Raw genomic sequence first — 21,106 nt, forward strand, 5'->3', positions numbered from 1 at the left:
CATTATACTGTGGAGATGTTTTTCGGCAGCCGGGCCAGAGAAAATATAGAATCGAGGGGAAGATGGAAGGGGAGAAATACAGGGATATTCTTGAGCAAAACCTGTTTGTCAGTGATTTGAGACTGACGGGACTTCACCTTCCAAGTAGACAATGACACAAAGCATACTGCTAAAGCAACACTCGAGTGGTTTAAGGGCAAATGTGTAAATGTTTTGCAGTGACTTAGTCAAAGCCCAGACCGTAATCCAAGGGAGAATCTGTGGTCAGATGTGAAGATTGCAGGAGGAAACATCTAATCTGAAGGAGCTGGAGCAGTTTTGCCTTGAGGAATGGGCAATAATCCCAGTGGTGAGATGTGGAAAGCTCATAGAGACTTATCCAAAGGGACTGGCAGCTGTAATCGCAGGAGGCTCTACAAAGTACTGACTTTAGGGGGCGAATAATGCACACTGAAGTTTTCAGTTATTTGTTTCACAATCAAAAGAAACCAAATGTTCACAGTTGTCGGCATGTTCTTCACATGAACTGACACAAACCCTAAAAAAAAATAAGATTCCAGATTGTTAGGTAGCAAAACACGAATAATGCCAAGGGGTGAATATTTTCTCAAGCCACTGTATATTACACTACTTACCGTATTTTGTACTGATCCTAAGTTACATCCTGTATTATACCCCAGAGCTGCACTCACTATTCTGCTGGTGCAGTCACTGTGTACATACATTACATTACTGATCCTGAGTTACATCCTGTATTATACCCCAGAGCTGCACTTACTATTCTGCTGGTGCAGTCACTGTGTACATACATTACATTACTGATCCTGAGTTACATCCTGTATTATACTCCAGAGCTGCACTCACTATTCTGCTGGTGCAGTCACTGTGTACATACATTACATTACTGATCCTGAGTTACATCCTGTATTATACCCCAGAGCTGCACTTACTATTCTGCTGGTGCAGTCACTGTGTACATACATTACATTACTGATCCTGAGTTACATCCTGTATTATACTCCAGAGCTGCACTCACTATTCTGCTGGTGCAGTCACTGTGTACATACATTACATTACTGATCCTGAGTTACATCCTGTATTATACTCCAGAGCTGCACTCACTATTCTGCTGGTGCAGTCACTGTGTACATACATTACATTATTGATCCTGAGTTATATCCTGTATTATACCCCAGAGCTGCACTCTCTATTCTGCTGGTGCAGTCACTGTGTACATACATTACATTACTGATCCTGCGTTACATCCTGTATTATATCCCAGAGCTGCACTCACTATTCTGCTGGTGCAGTCACTGTATGTACATACATTACTGATCCTGAGTTACATCCTGTATTATATCCCAGAGCTGCACTCACTGTTCTGCTGGTGCAGTCACTGTGTACATACATTACATTACTGATCCTGAGTTACATCCTGTATTATACTCCAGAGCTGCACTCACTATTCTGCTGGTGCAGTCACAGTGTACATACATTACATTACTGATCCTGAGTTATATCCTGTATTATACCCCAGAGCTGCACTCTCTATTCTGCTGGTGCAGTCACTGTGTACATACATTACATTACTGATCCTGAGTTACATCCTGTATTATATCCCAGAGCTGCACTCACTATTCTGCTGGTGCAGTCACTGTATGTACATACATTACATTACTGATCCTGAGTTATATCCTGTATTATACCCCAGAGCTGCACTCACTATTCTTCTGTGCAGTCACTGTGTACATACATTACTGATCCTGAGGTATGCACTGCATTATCCTCCAGAGCTGCGCTCGTCTATTGAGGTATTCTCTCCTCTCACTATTGATCTGTACTTTGGTTGGTGAATTCTCTGCAGACAGTGAGCCAGTAGTGAATACTGCACAATCTGCATTTAGACCGTCCCTTCACTTAATGCTGCTGCGCTGCGTGTTCAGTACAGGGCATTGACCCTTCCAGCTTTTCTTGCAGGATTTGGTGACATTTCAGCACCAGTGGAGCGGTTTTTTGTCAAACTTTGAGACTGAAATTCCTTTCCTCCTAGAATTGTCGGAATCACAAGCTGGAGAGGTAAGAAGTGACGGCCGGAGCTGCGCTCCTTCACTCAGATCTTCCTAATTGCTCTAGAGGGGGGATGGGCTCTGACCTCATCGGCTTCTTCTCACCAATAATAATTATAGCTGGATTGAGAAAATAATGATTCTCATCATTGAATTGTAATGCAGGAGTAAAGTGGCTTCTGGAATCCTCCGCCATTGTGCACCGAAGTTATTTGTGTCCTATTTTGCACAGGATTCTTATGATGATGAGTTCACTGAGGAGGTGATTAGGATGTGACTCATCAGGAGCATGATCATACTGAACGGCGTACGTTATAATGAAGCACATACATCCTTATATCATTATGTAATCTCTAATTATCCTGCAGCCATTCCGGAGTTACTACAGCCACGGGATGCTCTCCAGCCACATAGCCGATAACAGGTATGTGGGGGTCACTTTAATTCACTGGTTACCGAGCAATCAGCGTTATCATAGGTGTATGTCCCAGGATGAAGCATATAACTACGGTAATACTGCTCCTATATACAAGAATATAACTACTATAATACTGCTCCTATGAACAAAAATATAACTACTATAATACTGCCCCTATGTACAAGAATATAACTACTATAATACTGCCCCATGTACAAGGTTTTAACTACTATAATACTGCTCCTATGTACAAGAATATAACTACTATAATACTGCCCCTTATGTACAAGAATATAACTACTATAATACTGCCCCTATGTACAAGAATATAACTACTATAATACTGCTCCTATATACAAGAATATAACTACTATAATACTGCCCCATGTACAAGAATATAACTACTATAATACTGCTCCTATGTACAAGAATATAACTACTATAATACTGCCCCTATGTACAAGAATATAACTACTATAATACTGCTCCTATATACAAGAATATAACTACTATAATACTGCTCCTATATACAAGAATATAACTACTATAGAACTGCCCCCATGTACAAGAATATAACTACTATAATACTGCTCCTATGTACAAGAATATAACTACTATAATACTGCTCCTATGTACAAGAATATAACTGCTATAATACTGCTCCTATGTACAAGAATATAACTACTATAATACTGCTCCTATGTACAAGAATATAACTACTATAATACTGCTCCTATGTACAAGAATATAACTACTATAATACTGCCCCTATGTACAAGAATATAACTACTATAATACTGCCCCTGTGTACAAGAATATAACTACTATAATACTGCCCCTATGTACAAAAATATAACTATTATAATACTGCCCCTATGTACAAAAATATAACTACTATAATACTGCTCCTATATACAAGAATATAACTACTATAATACTGCTCCTATATACAAGAATATAACTACTATAATACTGCTCCTATGTACAAGAATATAACTGCTATAATACTGCTCCTATGTACAAGAATATAACTACTATAATACTGCCCCTATGTGCAAGAATATAACTACTATAATAGTGCTCCTGTGTACAAGAATATAACTACTATAATACTGCTCCTATGTACAAGAATATAACTACTATAATACTGCTCCTATGTACAAGAATATAACTACTATAATACTGCTCCTATGTACAAGAATATAACTACTATAATACTGCCCCTATGTACAAGAATATAACTACTATAATACTGCCCCTATGTACAAGAATATAACTACTATAATACTGTCCCTATGTACAAGAATATAACTATTATAATACTGCTCCTATGTACAAGAATATAACTACTATAATACTGCCCCATGTACAAGAATATAACTACTATAATACTGCCCCTATGTACAAGAATATAACTACTATAATACTGCTCCTATATACAAGAATATAACTACTATAAAACTGCCCCATGTACAAGAATATAACTACTATAATACTGCCCCTATGTACAAAAATATAACTACTATAATACTGCCCCTATGTACAAAAATATAACTACTATAATACTGCTCCTATATACAAGAATATAACTACTATAATACTGCTCCTATATACAAGAATATAACTACTATAATACTGCTCCTATGTACAAGAATATAACTGCTATAATACTGCTCCTATGTACAAGAATATAACTACTATAATACTGCCCCTATGTGCAAGAATATAACTACTATAATAGTGCTCCTGTGTACAAGAATATAACTACTATAATACTGCTCCTATGTACAAGAATATAACTACTATAATACTGCTCCTATGTACAAGAATATAACTACTATAATACTGCTCCTATGTACAAGAATATAACTACTATAATACTGCCCCTATGTACAAGAATATAACTACTATAATACTGCCCCTATGTACAAGAATATAACTACTATAATACTGTCCCTATGTACAAGAATATAACTATTATAATACTGCTCCTATGTACAAGAATATAACTACTATAATACTGCCCCATGTACAAGAATATAACTACTATAATACTGCTCCTATGTACAAGAATATAACTACTATAATACTGCCCCTTATGTACAAGAGTATAACTACTATAATACTGCCCCTATGTACAAGAATATAACTACTATAATACTGCTCCTATATACAAGAATATAACTACTATAATACTGCTCCTATATACAAGAATATAACTACTATAGAACTGCCCCCATGTACAAGAATATAACTACTATAATACTGCTCCTATGTACAAGAATATAACTACTATAATACTGCTCCTATGTACAAGAATATAACTGCTATAATACTGCTCCTATGTACAAGAATATAACTGCTATAATACTGCTCCTATGTACAAGAATATAACTACTATAATACTGCTCCTATGTACAAGAATATAACTACTATAATACTGCCCCTATGTACAAGAATATAACTACTATAATACTGCCCCTCTGTACAAGAATATAACTACTATAATACTGCTCCTATGTACAAGAATATAACTACTATAATACTGCTCCTATGTACAAGAATATAACTACTATAATACTGCCCCTATGTACAAGAATATAACTACTATAATACTGCTCCTATGTACAAGAATATAACTACTATAATACTGCTCCTATGTACAAGAATATAACTACTATAATACTGCCCCTATGTACAAGAATATAACTACTATAATACTGCCCCTATGTACAAGAATATAACTACTATAATACTGCCCCTATGTACAAGAATATAACTACTATAATACTGCCTCCTATGTACAAGAATATAGCTACTATAATACTGCCCCTATGTACAAGAATATAGCTACTATAATACTGCCCCTATGTACAAGAATATAACTACTGTAATACTGCCCCTATGTACAAGAGTATAACTACTATAATACTGCCCCTATGTACAAGAATATAGCTACTATAATACTGCCCCTATGTACAAGAATGTAGCTACTATAATACTGCCCCTATGTACAAGAATGTAACTACTATAATACTGCTCCTATGTACAAGAATATAACTACTATAATACTGCCCCTATGTACAAGAATATAACTACTATAATACTGCCCCTATGTACAAGAATATAACTACTATAATACTGCTACTATGTGCAAGAATATACTACTATAATACTGCTCCTATGTACAAGAATAGAACTACTATAATACTGCCCCTATGTACAAGAATATAACTACTATAATACTGCCCCTGTGTACAAGAATATAACTACTATAATACTGCCTCCTATGTACAAGAATATAGCTACTATAATACTGCTCCTATGTACAAGAATATAACTACTATAATACTGCTCCTATGTACAAGAATATAACTACTATAATACTGCCCTCTATGTACAAGAATATAACTACTATAATACTGCCCCTATGTACAAGAATATAACTACTATAATACTGCTCCTATGTACAAGAATATAACTACTATAATACTGCTCCTATGTACAAGAATATAACTACTATAATACTGCTCCTATGTACAAGAATATAACTACTATAATACTGCTCCTATGTACAAGAATATAACTACTATAATACTGCCCCTATGTACAAGAATATAACTACTATAATACTGCCCCTATGTACAAGAATATAACTACTATAATACTGTCCCTATGTACAAGAATATAACTATTATAATACTGCTCCTATGTACAAGAATATAACTACTATAATACTGCTCCTATATACAAGAATATAACTACTATAATACTGCCCCATGTACAAGAATATAACTACTATAATACTGCTCCTATGTACAAGAATATAACTACTATAATACTGCTCCTATGTACAAGAATATAACTACTATAATACTGCTCCTATATACAAGAATATAACTACTATAATACTGCTCCTATATACAAGAATATAACTACTATAATACTGCTCCTATATACAAGAATATAACTACTATAGAACTGCCCCATGTACAAGAATATAACTACTATAATACTGCTCCTATGTACAAGAATATAACTACTATAATACTGCCCCTTATGTACAAGAGTATAACTACTATAATACTGCCCCTATGTACAAGAATATAACTACTATAATACTGCTCCTATATACAAGAATATAACTACTATAATACTGCTCCTATATACAAGAATATAACTACTATAGAACTGCCCCCATGTACAAGAATATAACTACTATAATACTGCTCCTATGTACAAGAATATAACTGCTATAATACTGCTCCTATGTACAAGAGTATAACTACTATAATACTGCCCCTATGTACAAAAATATAACTACTATAATACTGCCCCTATGTACAAGAATATAACTACTATAATACTGTCCCTATGTACAAGAATATAACTATTATAATACTGCTCCTATGTACAAGAATATAACTACTATAATACTGCCCCATGTACAAGAATATAACTACTATAATACTGCTCCTATATACAAGAATATAACTACTATAATACTGCTCCTATATACAAGAATATAACTACTATAATACTGCTCCTATATACAAGAATATAACTACTATAGAACTGCCCCCATGTACAAGAATATAACTACTATAATACTGCTCCTATGTACAAGAATATAACTACTATAATACTGCCCCTTATGTACAAGAGTATAACTACTATAATACTGCCCCTATGTACAAGAATATAACTACTATAATACTGCTCCTATATACAAGAATATAACTACTATAATACTGCTCCTATATACAAGAATATAACTACTATAGAACTGCCCCCATGTACAAGAATATAACTACTATAATACTGCTCCTATGTACAAGAATATAACTACTATAATACTGCTCCTATGTACAAGAATATAACTGCTATAATACTGCTCCTATGTACAAGAATATAACTGCTATAATACTGCTCCTATGTACAAGAATATAACTACTATAATACTGCTCCTATGTACAAGAATATAACTACTATAATACTGCCCCTATGTACAAGAATATAACTACTATAATACTGCCCCTGTGTACAAGAATATAACTACTATAATACTGCCCCTATGTACAAAAATATAACTACTATAATACTGCTCCCTATGTACAAGAATATAACTACTATAATACTGCTCCTATATACAAGAATATAACTACTATAATACTGCTCCTATGTACAAGAATATAACTACTATAATACTGCTCCTATATACAAGAATATAACTACTATAATACTGCTCCTATGTACAAGAATATAACAGCTATAATACTGCTCCCATGTACAAGAGTATAACTACTATAATACTGCCCCTATGTGCAAGAATATAACTACTATAATAGTGCTCCTATGTACAAGAATATAACTACTATAATACTGCTCCTATGTACAAGAATATAACTACTATAATACTGCTCCTATGTACAAGAATAGAACTACTATAATACTGCCCCTATGTACAAGAATATAACTACTATAATACTGCCCCTATGTACAAGAATATAACTACTATAATACTGCCCCTCTGTACAAGAATATAACTACTATAATACTGCTCCTATGTACAAGAATATAACTACTATAATACTGCTCCTATGTACAAGAATATAACTACTATAATACTGCCCCTATGTACAAGAATATAACTACTATAATACTGCCCCTTTGTACAGGAATATAACTACTATAATACTGCCCCCATGTACAAGAATATAACTACTATAATACTGCTCCTATATACAAGAATATAACTACTATAATAGTGCTCCTATGTACAAGAATATAACTACTATAATACTGCCCCTATGTACAAGAATATAACTACTATAATACTGCCCCTATGTACAAGAATATAACTACTATAATACTGCCCCTATGTACAAGAATATAACTACTATAATACTGCCTCCTATGTACAAGAATATAGCTACTATAATACTGCCCCTATGTACAAGAATATAGCTACTATAATACTGCCCCTATGTACAAGAATATAACTACTATAATACTGCCCCTATGTACAAGAATATAACTACTATAATACTGCCCCTATGTACAAGAATATAGCTACTATAATACTGCCCCTATGTACAAGAATATAACTACTATAATACTGCTCCTATGTACAAGAATATAACTACTATAATACTGCCCCTATGTACAAGAATATAACTACTATAATACTGCCCCTATGTACAAGAATATAACTACTATAATACTGCTACTATGTGCAAGAATATACTACTATAATACTGCTCCTATGTACAAGAATAGAACTACTATAATACTGCCCCTATGTACAAGAATATAACTACTATAATACTGCCCCTGTGTACAAGAATATAACTACTATAATACTGCCTCCTATGTACAAGAATATAACTACTATAATACTGCTCCTATGTACAAGAATATAACTACTATAATACTGCTCCCTATGTACGAGAATATAACTACTATAATACTGCTCCTATGTACAAGAATATAACTACTATAATACTGCTCCTATGTACAAGAATATAACTACTATAATACTGCCTCCTATGTACAAGAATATAACTACTATAATACTGCTCGTATGTACAAGAATATAACTACTATAATACTGCTCCTATGTACAAGAATATAACTACTATAATACTGCCCCTATGTACAAGAATATAACTACTATAATACTGCTCCTATATACAAGAATATAACTACTATAATACTGCCCCTATGTACAAGAATATAACTACTGTAATGCACTACTGTGATATTAATAGTCGTGTGTCAGGCTTCTCTTGCTGCTGTCTGGCCCTGTAGCTCATACGTTTTCTAGATGGACAGTGAATATTGTCTTTATAATCGCTGTATAATCTTATAAGGTTTTGTCTTTCCTGCTGCTGCTGTTTCTCGTGTGTCTGAGTTCTGCCTACTTCTTGAGCTTTCAGTCACATGAAGAGCAGCTGTTCTGCCTGTTCTAATTATATGATCTTCTCCATGTAGTCCTTTCAGACAACCCTTTGTGCTATTCGGCAGCCATTCCACCAAAGAGAACCTGAAGCCGGGCAATTTTATATTCCCTTCAGAAGGCCACTTGGTCAGGAACACGGGACCAGGAGGCAGCACAGCGAAACACATGGTAAAGACACAGCAACCTGTAATGCTTTATAGCCGTGTGGTCTGCCGAAGACCTTAATAACCTGTCATATGGTTATCCTGTACTGATCCTGAGTTCCATCCTGTATTATACCCCAGAGCTGCACTCACTATTCTGCTGGTGCAGTCACTGTGTACATACATTACTGATCCTGAGTTACATCCTGTGTTATACCCAAGAGCTGCACTCACTATTCTGCTGGTGCAGTCACTGTGTACATACATTACTGATCCTGAGTTACATCCTGTATTATACTCCAGGGCTGCACTCACTATTCTGCTGGTACAGTCACTGTGTACATACATTACATTATTGATCCTGAGTTACATCCTTTATTATACTCCAGAGCTGCACTCACTACTCTGCTGGTGCAGTCACTGTGTACATACATTACATTACTGATCCTGAGTTACATCCTGTATTATAGCCCAGAGCTGCACTCACTATTCTGCTGGTGCAGTCACTGTGTACATACATTACATTACTGATCCTGAGTTACATCCTGTATTATACCCCAGTGCTGCACTCACTATTCTGCTGGTGCAGTCACTGTGTACATACATTACATTACTGATCCTGAGTTACCTCCTGTATTATACCCCAGAGCTGCACTCACTATTCTGCTGGTGCAGTCACTGTGTACATACATTACATTGCTGATCCTGAGTTACCTCCTGTGTTGTACTGCAGAGCTGCACTCACTATTCTGCTGGTGCAGTCACTGTGTACATACATTACATTACTGATCCTGAGTTACATCCTGTATTATACCCCAGAGCTGCACTCACTATTCTGCTGGTGCAGTCACTGTGTACATACATTACTGATCCTGAGTTACATTCTGTATTATACTCCAGAGCTGCACTCACTATTCTGCTGGTGCAGTCACTGTGTACATACATTACTGATCCTGAGTTACATCCTGTATTATACCCCAGTGCTGCACTCACTACTCTGCTGGTGCAGTCACTGTGTACATACATTACATTACTGATCCTGAGTTACATCCTGTATTATAGCCCAGAGCTGCACTCACTATTCTGCTGGTGCAGTCACTGTGTACATACATTACATTACTGATCCTGAGTTACATCCTGTATTATACTCCAGAGCTGCACTCACTATTCTGCTGGTGCAGTCACTGTGTACATACATTACATTACTGATCCTGAGTTACATCCTGTATTATAGCCCAGAGCTGCACTCACTATTCTGCTGGTGCAGTCACTGTGTACATACATTACATTACTGATCCTGAGTTACCTCCTGTATTATACCCCAGAGCTGCACTCACTATTCTGCTGGTGCAGTCACTGTGTACATACATTACATTGCTGATCCTGAGTTACCTCCTGTGTTGTACTGCAGAGCTGCACTCACTATTCTGCTGGTGCAGTCACTGTGTACATACATTACATTACTGATACTGAGTTACATCCTGTATTATACCCCAGAGCTGCACTCACTATTCTGCTGGTGCAGTCACTGTGTACATACATTACATTACTGATCCTGAGTTACATCCTGTATTATACTCCAGAGCTGCACTCACTATTCTGCTGGTGCAGTCACTGTGTACATACATTACTGATCCTGAGTTACGTTCTGTATTATACTCCAGAGCTGCACTCACTATTCTGCTGGTGCAGTCACTGTGTACATACATTACTGATCCTGAGTTACATCCTGTATTATACCCCAGAGCTGCACTCACTATTCTGCTGGTGCAGTCACTGTGTACATACATTACATTACTGATACTGAGTTACATCCTGTATTATACCCCAGAGCTGCACTCACTATTCTACTGGTGCAGTCACTGTGTACATACATTACATTACTGATCCTGAGTTACATCCTGTATTATACTCCAGAGCTGCACTCACTATTCTGCTGGTGCAGTCACTGTGTACATACATTACTGATCCTGAGTTACATCCTGTATTATACCCCAGAGCTGCACTCACTATTCTGCTGGTGCAGTCTCTGTGTACATACATTACATTACTGATACTGAGTTACGTCCTGTATTATACCCCAGAGCTGCAATCCCTATTCTACTGGTGCAGTCACTGTGTACATACATTACTGATCCTGAGTTACGTTCTGTATTATACTCCAGAGCTGCACTCACTATTCTGCTGATGCAGTCACTGTGTACATACATTACTGATCCTGAGTTACATCCTGTATTATACCCCAGAGCTGCACTCACTATTCTGCTGGTGCAGTCACTGTGTACATACATTACATTACTGATACTGAGTTACATCCTGTATTATACCCCAGAGCTGCACTCACTATTCTACTGGTGCAGTCACTGTGTACATACATTACATTACTGATCCTGAGTTACATCCTGTATTATACTCCAGAGCTGCACTCACTATTCTGCTGGTGCAGTCACTGTGTACATACATTACATTACTGATCCTGAGTTACATCCTGTATTATACCCCAGAGCTGCACTCACTATTCTACTGGTGCAGTCACTGTGTACATACATTACTGATCCTGAGTTACATCCTGTATTATACCCCAGAGCTGCACTCACTATTCTGCTGGTGCAGTCTCTGTGTACATACATTACATTACTGATACTGAGTTACGTCCTGTATTATACCCCAGAGCTGCAATCCCTATTCTACTGGTGCAGTCACTGTGTACATACATTACTGATCCTGAGTTACGTTCTGTATTATACTCCAGAGCTGCACTCACTATTCTGCTGGTGCAGTCACTGTGTACATACATTACTGATCCTGAGTTACATCCTGTATTATACCCCAGAGCTGCACTCACTATTCTGCTGGTGCAGTCACTGTGTACATACATTACATTACTGATACTGAGTTACATCCTGTATTATACCCCAGAGCTGCACTCACTATTCTACTGGTGCAGTCACTGTGTACATACATTACATTACTGATCCTGAGTTACATCCTGTATTATACTCCAGAGCTGCACTCACTATTCTGCTGGTGCAGTCACTGTGTACATACATTACTGATCCTGAGTTACATCCTGTATTATACCCCAGAGCTGCACTCACTATTCTGCTGGTGCAGTCTCTGTGTACATACATTACATTACTGATACTGAGTTACGTCCTGTATTATACCCCAGAGCTGCAATCCCTATTCTACTGGTGCAGTCACTGTGTACATACATTACTGATCCTGAGTTACGTTCTGTATTATACTCCAGAGCTGCACTCACTATTCTGCTGGTGCAGTCACTGTGTACATACATTACTGATCCTGAGTTACATCCTGTATTATACCCCAGAGCTGCACTCACTATTCTGCTGGTGCAGTCACTGTGTACATACATTACATTACTGATACTGAGTTACATCCTGTATTATACCCCAGAGCTGCACTCACTATTCTACTGGTGCAGTCACTGTGTACATACATTACATTACTGATCCTGAGTTACATCCTGTATTATACTCCAGAGCTGCACTCACTATTCTGCTGGTGCAGTCACTGTGTACATACATTACATTACTGATCCTGAGTTACATCCTGTATTATACCCCAGAGCTGCACTCACTATTCTACTGGTGCAGTCACTGTGTACATACATTACTGATCCTGAGTTACATCCTGTATTATACCCCAGAGCTGCACTCACTATTCTGCTGGTGCAGTCTCTGTGTACATACATTACATTACTGATACTGAGTTACGTCCTGTATTATACCCCAGAGCTGCAATCCCTATTCTACTGGTGCAGTCACTGTGTACATACATTACTGATCCTGAGTTACGTTCTGTATTATACTCCAGAGCTGCACTCACTATTCTGCTGGTGCAGTCACTGTGTACATACATTACTGATCCTGAGTTACATCCTGTATTATACCCCAGAGCTGCACTCACTATTCTGCTGGTGCAGTCACTGTGTACATACATTACATTACTGATACTGAGTTACATCCTGTATTATACCCCAGAGCTGCACTCACTATTCTACTGGTGCAGTCACTGTGTACATACATTACATTACTGATCCTGAGTTACATCCTGTATTATACTCCAGAGCTGCACTCACTATTCTGCTGGTGCAGTCACTGTGTACATACATTACTGATCCTGAGTTACATCCTGTATTATACCCCAGAGCTGCACTCACTATTCTGCTGGTGCAGTCTCTGTGTACATACATTACATTACTGATACTGAGTTACATCCTGTATTATACCCCAGAGCTGCAATCCCTATTCTACTGGTGCAGTCACATACACTACATTCAGGTCTCCTCGGTATTTCTCTAGTACTGATATCAGTACACCCTACTTGGATATTGGGTACTGTTATACTTATTTATCTGTGTATATACTGTGTAGTTATGTGTACATACAGTGGATTGCAAAAATATTCACCCCCTTGACTTTTTACCTATTTTGTTACATTACAACTGTTGAGGGAGGATTTAAAGTGATCCTTCACGGTTAACCCAGTGATTTCCAAATTAATATATAAAGTGTTGCCGGCAACTGAAAATGACCAGACGGAGACGTGTGTCTCTGTATGGGGGATCGAGCTGATCTCTAGCCCCCGTTTATTCTGCATGACTTTATTATAATCATAGAAATTACACTTCAACCAATCAGCATAAGAACACGCTCACGGTTCTTAGCCTATAAGAATGCAGAACTTCAACCAATTAGCATAAGAACATGCTCACAGTTCTTAGCCTATAAGAATGCAGGAACAATCTGTGCGTCAAAGTTTTGTAGAACAATATACCCTCAGTCTCATATTCTGTCCAAGTTGCAACAATCAAGGTCTCATACCCTCAGTCTCATGTTCTGCCCAAGTTGCAACAATCAAGGTCTCATACCAGCGGTAAAGTTTAGCCTACTAACAAAATTTATATCAAAACAACAAAATGGAGTCGAAAAGCACAAAAATGGAGATTTTCTTAATTTCTTCCTTCACATTCCCCCCTAGATAAATTTTGTTAATTAATGTCCAACATCAGAGATACTATCCCAAGCTCTAAGCTCGAGGGGTACTGGTCTTCACATGGCTGGTGCCATGTTACCAGCCATGTCTGTTGCGGCGTACCTGTCCCCCCTGTATACTAGAATTTACGAATAACAATTGTTGATAACAGTAGTGGGGATCCTTTGAAGATAGCCATGCGCTTGGCTTCAACATCTTCATCAGATAACTTTGTGAAATCGGTGTAGAGAAGAGCAGAGATAGCAACGCTTTTGGTTTCATCATTAGTTATCCTAGTGCAGAATTTCCTAATACACACAGAAATACACCAAAAAAAACAAGTTTTAGTATTACATACATAACAAGGATAAAGGTGAATACTGGCAGCCATTTTAAATACAGTTATATCTGCAAGCATAGGAAAAAGTTATCGTTTCACAGTATAAGAGTATGGCAGTACAAAAAGTATATAAGAAAATATATTTTCACCTTGACAATCCCCCCTAAATACTAAGTTTTTCCCCTAAAGAAAGATCCTTCGAGACTGTCCATGTGATGGGAAAAGGGGAGGTGGATTTCTTCATCCAGACACCTCAGAAACTCTCCCCTAGCGAGAGGCCTCCAGGCAGCTGAACCCTTCACTAACCTCACATGGAGTTCTCCCACTGTCCCTAAACTAAATCTCTTAGCATCATCTGAGAATGGGGGGTTTTGTCTACTCTTTTGAGGGGGACATACTTAGGGATCTCCCCTGGATCAGTACCATCGTACTCTGGTGGGTCTACTTCTTGATTGAGGAAGGTGCCAATCGGAGTTGCTTTCACTAACTACCTAGGCCTGCCTAGGTGCACTAATACATCCATCATATTATCATTATTTATTTGTAAAATGAAAGGTTGGTTCTCAGGGTCAGCCAATTGTTTTTGCATAGCTAGTCAGAGGGCCTCCAGGGATAATACTCATGTATCTGTCTTACCCTACCTGATGTGGTTGGTTCTCTGGTGGTGGGGGCGACATGACATGCTGGTCTACAGCTCCTTCCCAAAAGGATTACTGTCAGCCTACTCCCAAAAGTTAATGTCTCCAGTATCCACCAACCACAATCCTGTGTCAGCTTCTTATATCACTGCATGTGATCTTGTCTGGACAGGATTCAGTGTAATTCTCTTAGGTCGGGTTGCAGCACGGGTCATACAAGTGTTAGGGCCCAAATCCTCAACTATACCCTAAAAGGCATCACAGCTATAATTAACAAATCTTTGATCTCTGTAATATATATATATTTGATCCATTCAACATTTTTATTAATCTGCACCTGTGGGATTATAGAAGCAAAGTCAGCATAAATCTGGTTCTGGGCTTTAAACTGGTCAGGCACCCCCCTTGGCACCCCAATAGCATCAATATATATTATTGGATCTTCTTCATAACTCATGTAGAGCTGATCGAGACTTCTCCTCTTTCTGGTAGGTTCATCAGGTATCTTTGGATCTCAAAGTAAAATCTTGAACTGCATGGCTAGTTTAACAGGGGTGCATTGGCCTATCCAGGCATTAGGCAACCTAGGACGGAGCTTACCATCTCCACATAACCAATAAATGTCGTACATATATTCTGTATGTTTGGTTAGCAAATCAGTATCTAGAGAACTGCTCCCTTTGTAGAAACCTGTCTCGAAGATCCCTACTAGTGTACCTGTGGTGTCGTGGGAATTATAGCAGGTGTAATTGTCAGCTAATACGGTTACTTCTCCTGGGACCTTTAGTTTAGGTTCCTCATGAATTAGTGGGACGTAATCTGGGCAATCAGTGGACTTCAAACCTTTCAACAAGTTCATGACACAGGCAGTGGTGTTGTCATCAGGAAAAAGCAATGCATGTGTGTATAGGTGTGTATTCGCAGCAGCACAAGCAATACATCCTACAGAGATATTCTGGACTCTTACATTGTATCTCACCCATTCTAACCATAGGTTTTTCCTTGGGGCTGTTTGTGTTTCTATGGAGAAAACCTCTTGCCAACTGAGACCTGGAATGGGGATCACTTCATTGACTACATTTTGCAAACGCTCACCTGGGCCTAAATTCCCATGGTATCCACTACTAAATACATAATTATAATGCCTTCCCAGTACAAATGTCTGCAGATCAGCAGATTGGGGGCTTTCGAGATTTAGGAGGGGGGGTTGACAACTTTTACCCCATTTACAGCCCCTAAGTGGTTGCAGAAGGTCTGTTAGATGCATTCTCTCACGGAGACTCCTACCCGTTCTATCCTTAGGGAACATGGCTTCGCTAGGTTTATATCCCCAATCATCCCCTGTATTCCAGGCATCAGTCTAATAATAACAATTATCGTTGTCATTTCTGGTAATACATATATAAAACTGGATGATCCCCTCTACAACCCGTTCAGTCTCGGGGCACTTGACTACATCACAAAAATCAAATCGCCAGATATTTGCCGGGGCTGTCAGGTTTACCCAGAGAATAATGGAACCAGAATTCTTATTTTTACAATAGGGACCAAAGAGGTAGGGGCGAGGATAGCCCTCAGTTCCAGGATCAAAAACAACAGCAACATTTCCCTTCAGTCACTACTGTGACTAAACACTGGTTCGGTCTCTTTTACAGTGTGAAGCGTGGATCCAGGTGCTCTTTCCTTCCAGCTTTACTGCAGTGGGGGTGACCAGGATCACCGTGTGGGGTCCTTCAAATCTCGGCTGGAGACAATCTCTGCGCACAAACTTTTTCACATACACCAGGTCTCCTGGCACAAAGGGATGGTGTCCAGGAACCTTGTCTGGGTCTGGAAAAGAACTGAAAACGGTTAAATGCACTTTGGCAAGGTGTCCATGTAAGGCCTGCACATAGCTAGTCAAGTCCCAGTACTTGAGCTGCAACTGTTGTGGAAAGAAACATTCAAGATTGGGGCCCCTGCCAAACAGAATCTCATACGGTGACAGTCCTGTCTTCCTGTTTGGGGTATATCTTACTGAAAACAAAGCTAGAGGGAGACATTCTGTCCATGGTTTACCAGTCTCTGTCATTGCCTTCTGGATTTTAAGCTTAAGAGTTCCATTTAGTCTCTCCACTTTTCCACTGCTCTGCGGATGGAGTATGCAATGCTTGATTTACCTCCAGTGCTGCCATTACCTCTGACATGATCTCTCCAGTAAAATGGGAACCCCGATCGTTTTCAATGACTTCAGGAACTCCATACCTGCATATGATCTCAGCCATCAGTTTCTTCACCGTTGTCTTAGCCGTAGCTTTGGCAACTGGGTAGGCTTCTGGCCAACCTGAAAATAAATCAATGCAGACCAACACATACTCATACGTCCCTACCCTGGGTAACTGAATATAATCAATCTGCAGTCTCTGGAATGGGTTAAAGGGGCCGGGGAGTGTGTTTGGATGGAGTTTTCACTGTCCTACTCTGATTATGTGTGGCACATATCATGCAGCTCTGTACCTGCCTTTCTGCGCAGGTGGAAAACCCCGGGGGCAATCCATTGTTTCTGTAGGGTGTCACACATGGCCGTCTTCGAGTGGTGCACATTCCCGTGCAGAACCTGTGCCATCATTGGGTACAGTACCTGTGGTAGGCAGACCTTTTCACCCCTCCCCCATAGTCCAGTGACGGTATCAGGGCAAGCCCCTATCTTTTGCCTCCTATTTTTCTCCTCCTTACTTGCCTGTTCTTGTAACCGGGCTAAGATGTCTTTCAACACAAGTGGAGATGGTGGGGTGTCTAGGTGATGTACTTGAGAGGCCACAGGAGTGCTTGCTGCAGTGCGTTACCCTTTTTGTCCATCCATCAGTGCCTTTGCTATGTGCCTTTACCTTTATGATGCCTGTTTGGGTGGGAAGCTGTAGTGCATTCATAAGTTGCTGGACTGCCTCAGCATATTTAAAGGGGTGGCCATTTGCTGTCAGGAAAGCCCTGGCTCTCCAGATAGGCCCATAACCGTGTAATGCCAAAAGCATACCTGGAATCAGTGTAGATATTTACAGTCTTACCTTCTGCTAGTTTGCTTGTGCACACATATGAGCTGGCATTGACTCTGCCTTGATTACCTCATGTTCTGAGACCACAGCATATCTGGTACAGAAGCGTCCTTGGTCATCTTGGTGACGGGATCCATCTACAAAAAGCTCAAAATCAGCATTAGAATAGGCACACTAGAGACCAGCCGTTTCCTGAGACATCAATTCTAGACAATCATGTGGTTTGGAAACCTAATCTTGTTCCTCTGGATCCATTCTAGAAAGAAAGAGTGTCCTTTTTTATGTCACCTACTCCTCCCCCCTTTGGATCCATAGGAACTAGGGGAAGAGTAGCGGGGTTCAGGACAGCGCACCTTTTTAAAATCACATTAGTAGGCATGAGAATAGCACACTGAAGTCGCAGCTGTCCAGCCATGGACATGTGGCCAGATTGTACTTGATCAAGGATACTATATACATCGTGTGGGGTGGCCATAGTCTCTCCTGTTTGCAAGGGGCCATAAGTGGCAAGGTAGGCCTGACACTCTTGGGCTATGACTGGCCCCCCCTTGGCATAACTGTCCACATCAATTGTCATCCCTGATAAATGAATGCAAACAGAACTGGCAATCTGGGTGTAATGGAATGCTGAAGAAGACATTGGCAAGATCGATAACCATGAACCAAGCAGCATCCTGAGATATCTGGGACAAAAGAGTATGTGGCTTAGACACCACCGGAGTTTCTGGAACAGTAACTGCATTAAATGCCTGTAGATCTTGTACCAGCCGGTACACAAGGGGTTGGCCGGGTGGGGTCTTTTTCTTAACGGGAAACAAGGGTGTGTTACATGGGGAAACACAGGGTATCAGGGCACCATTATCGAATAACATTTGTATTTGCCCCTTGAGACACTGCTCCTGATCATATTTCAAAGGGTATTGATGGACTTTAGAAAAAGGGGCACCAGGTTTGAGAAACACTTTTACTGGTTCTACAGGCATTATTGGGGGAGAATCTGGGTCCATCAGGACCATCATCTTGGAATTGTATTCTGGAGCGGAACTGTAATAATAAATCTGCCCCCAGTAAATTTACCGGACATAAGGGAGAGATTACGAACTGAGCAGTAACTTCAGGGAAGGGTCCCACAGGGATAGGTTTTATAAAAGTATATTTATTGGGTCTGTTATCTACTCTAATTAAAACAAGCTCTTGATCTGAGAATTGACATGGGGCTGGGGAGGGAGATTCCCAGACAGGGTTAAAAGGGATATCTTAGTATGAGACTAGATTTGTGTAAGGTGGGGAGGGCAGGGGCTGAACTCTGATAAGGAATGAAGCTTCGTCCTTGCAGCTGTGAAAAGGGGGGCTGTCAGGGGGGGCTGTCAGCGTTTAGCAAGGGAAAGGTGGGGGCTACAACTCCGGGTCTTCTTTGCTTCACAATTGTAATGGACCTCTCTACACTGGGAATTAGTAACTCCGCATACATCACAGATCCACGCAGCCGGATCATAGGGTGGAGGCGCACTAAGTTTTGGCAACCCACAGAGCTTACGGTCGGGAGAAGAGGCTTGATTTCCTGGGGAGGGACCTTATCATCAAGCAGGGACTTTCTCAATTCCTTCCGGTACCACAAAACATCCAGACTTTATCATAGGAGTAGACAACTTTCCTTTTTCAACGTAACGGTAACAAAAACAACTAGAATTCACTTTCTCTGTTGATCCTCAATTTGCTATATATCAACCATTCAACTTGCTTTTACCAGTCACTTACAAATTTCCTTCTAAAACTAGACACTAGATTTCACCTTCAATTTTCCAGATTATAATATTTCTTTGTACTTCAAAACAATATTGTCACCTTAAACAGAACACAAATCTACCAGCGCGTAATCTACACCAAGAAAATACAGAGAAACCTTGGAATGCAGCCACATTCTGGTAAGGAGGGGGCAGTAACAGGAGAGGATCACAGCATTCCTCTACACAGAGAAAGGAGGAAAACAATAGCGCAGCTGCTCGACCCCGTCCATCGGATATTTTAAAGACAAACACAGAAACAGAATCACAGCAGTTCTTAGACTTAATTAATTTCTACAAAATCTTCATCGCACAATTCACATACCAGATTGAGAATATTTTCCCTGCATTCCTGACAGATTTCTTTTCCCTTCTTTGGGCTAACAATATCAAATTTTTATCACACAATTCAAAGTCTTCTTCTTCCACGAACTGATTCTCCTTTAAAGCGAAATACCCCTTTTTAGTCGTGTATAGTTACCAGAGCAGCTGTGTGGCCTATTCCACTCAGGGTCTTTACCTGTCCCCCGCTAGGACAACCCAAAATCGCGGTACTCAGTGAAAGGAGGAGGGCGTCTTAGACTCAACCCTCCGGACACCCCTGGAAATATTTAAATCAATATATTCCTGAGTTATGCATCCTACCCATCTTCGATCACCTCAGTGAAAGGAGGAGGGCGTCTCAGACTTAACCCCTCCGGACGCCCCTGGACATACACATAT

At 39.3% G+C, this 21,106-nt stretch overlaps 1 protein-coding gene across 1 annotated transcript in view; it reads left to right on the forward strand.

Moving 5' to 3' along the window:
• The window catches only part of DNAAF9 (dynein axonemal assembly factor 9), a 117,280-nt gene that overhangs the window by 40,895 nt on the left and 55,279 nt on the right, over positions 1-21,106 (forward strand). The window contains exons 8-10 of the mRNA XM_077280307.1: positions 1,978-2,076; positions 2,435-2,490; positions 9,478-9,613. Of these exons, the coding sequence (XP_077136422.1) occupies positions 1,978-2,076; positions 2,435-2,490; positions 9,478-9,613 (291 nt within the window). The remainder of the gene's footprint in view (positions 1-1,977; positions 2,077-2,434; positions 2,491-9,477; positions 9,614-21,106) is intronic.

This window comes from Ranitomeya variabilis, chromosome 1, assembly GCF_051348905.1.
Source record: "Ranitomeya variabilis isolate aRanVar5 chromosome 1, aRanVar5.hap1, whole genome shotgun sequence".
NCBI lineage: Eukaryota > Metazoa > Chordata > Amphibia > Anura > Dendrobatidae > Ranitomeya > Ranitomeya variabilis.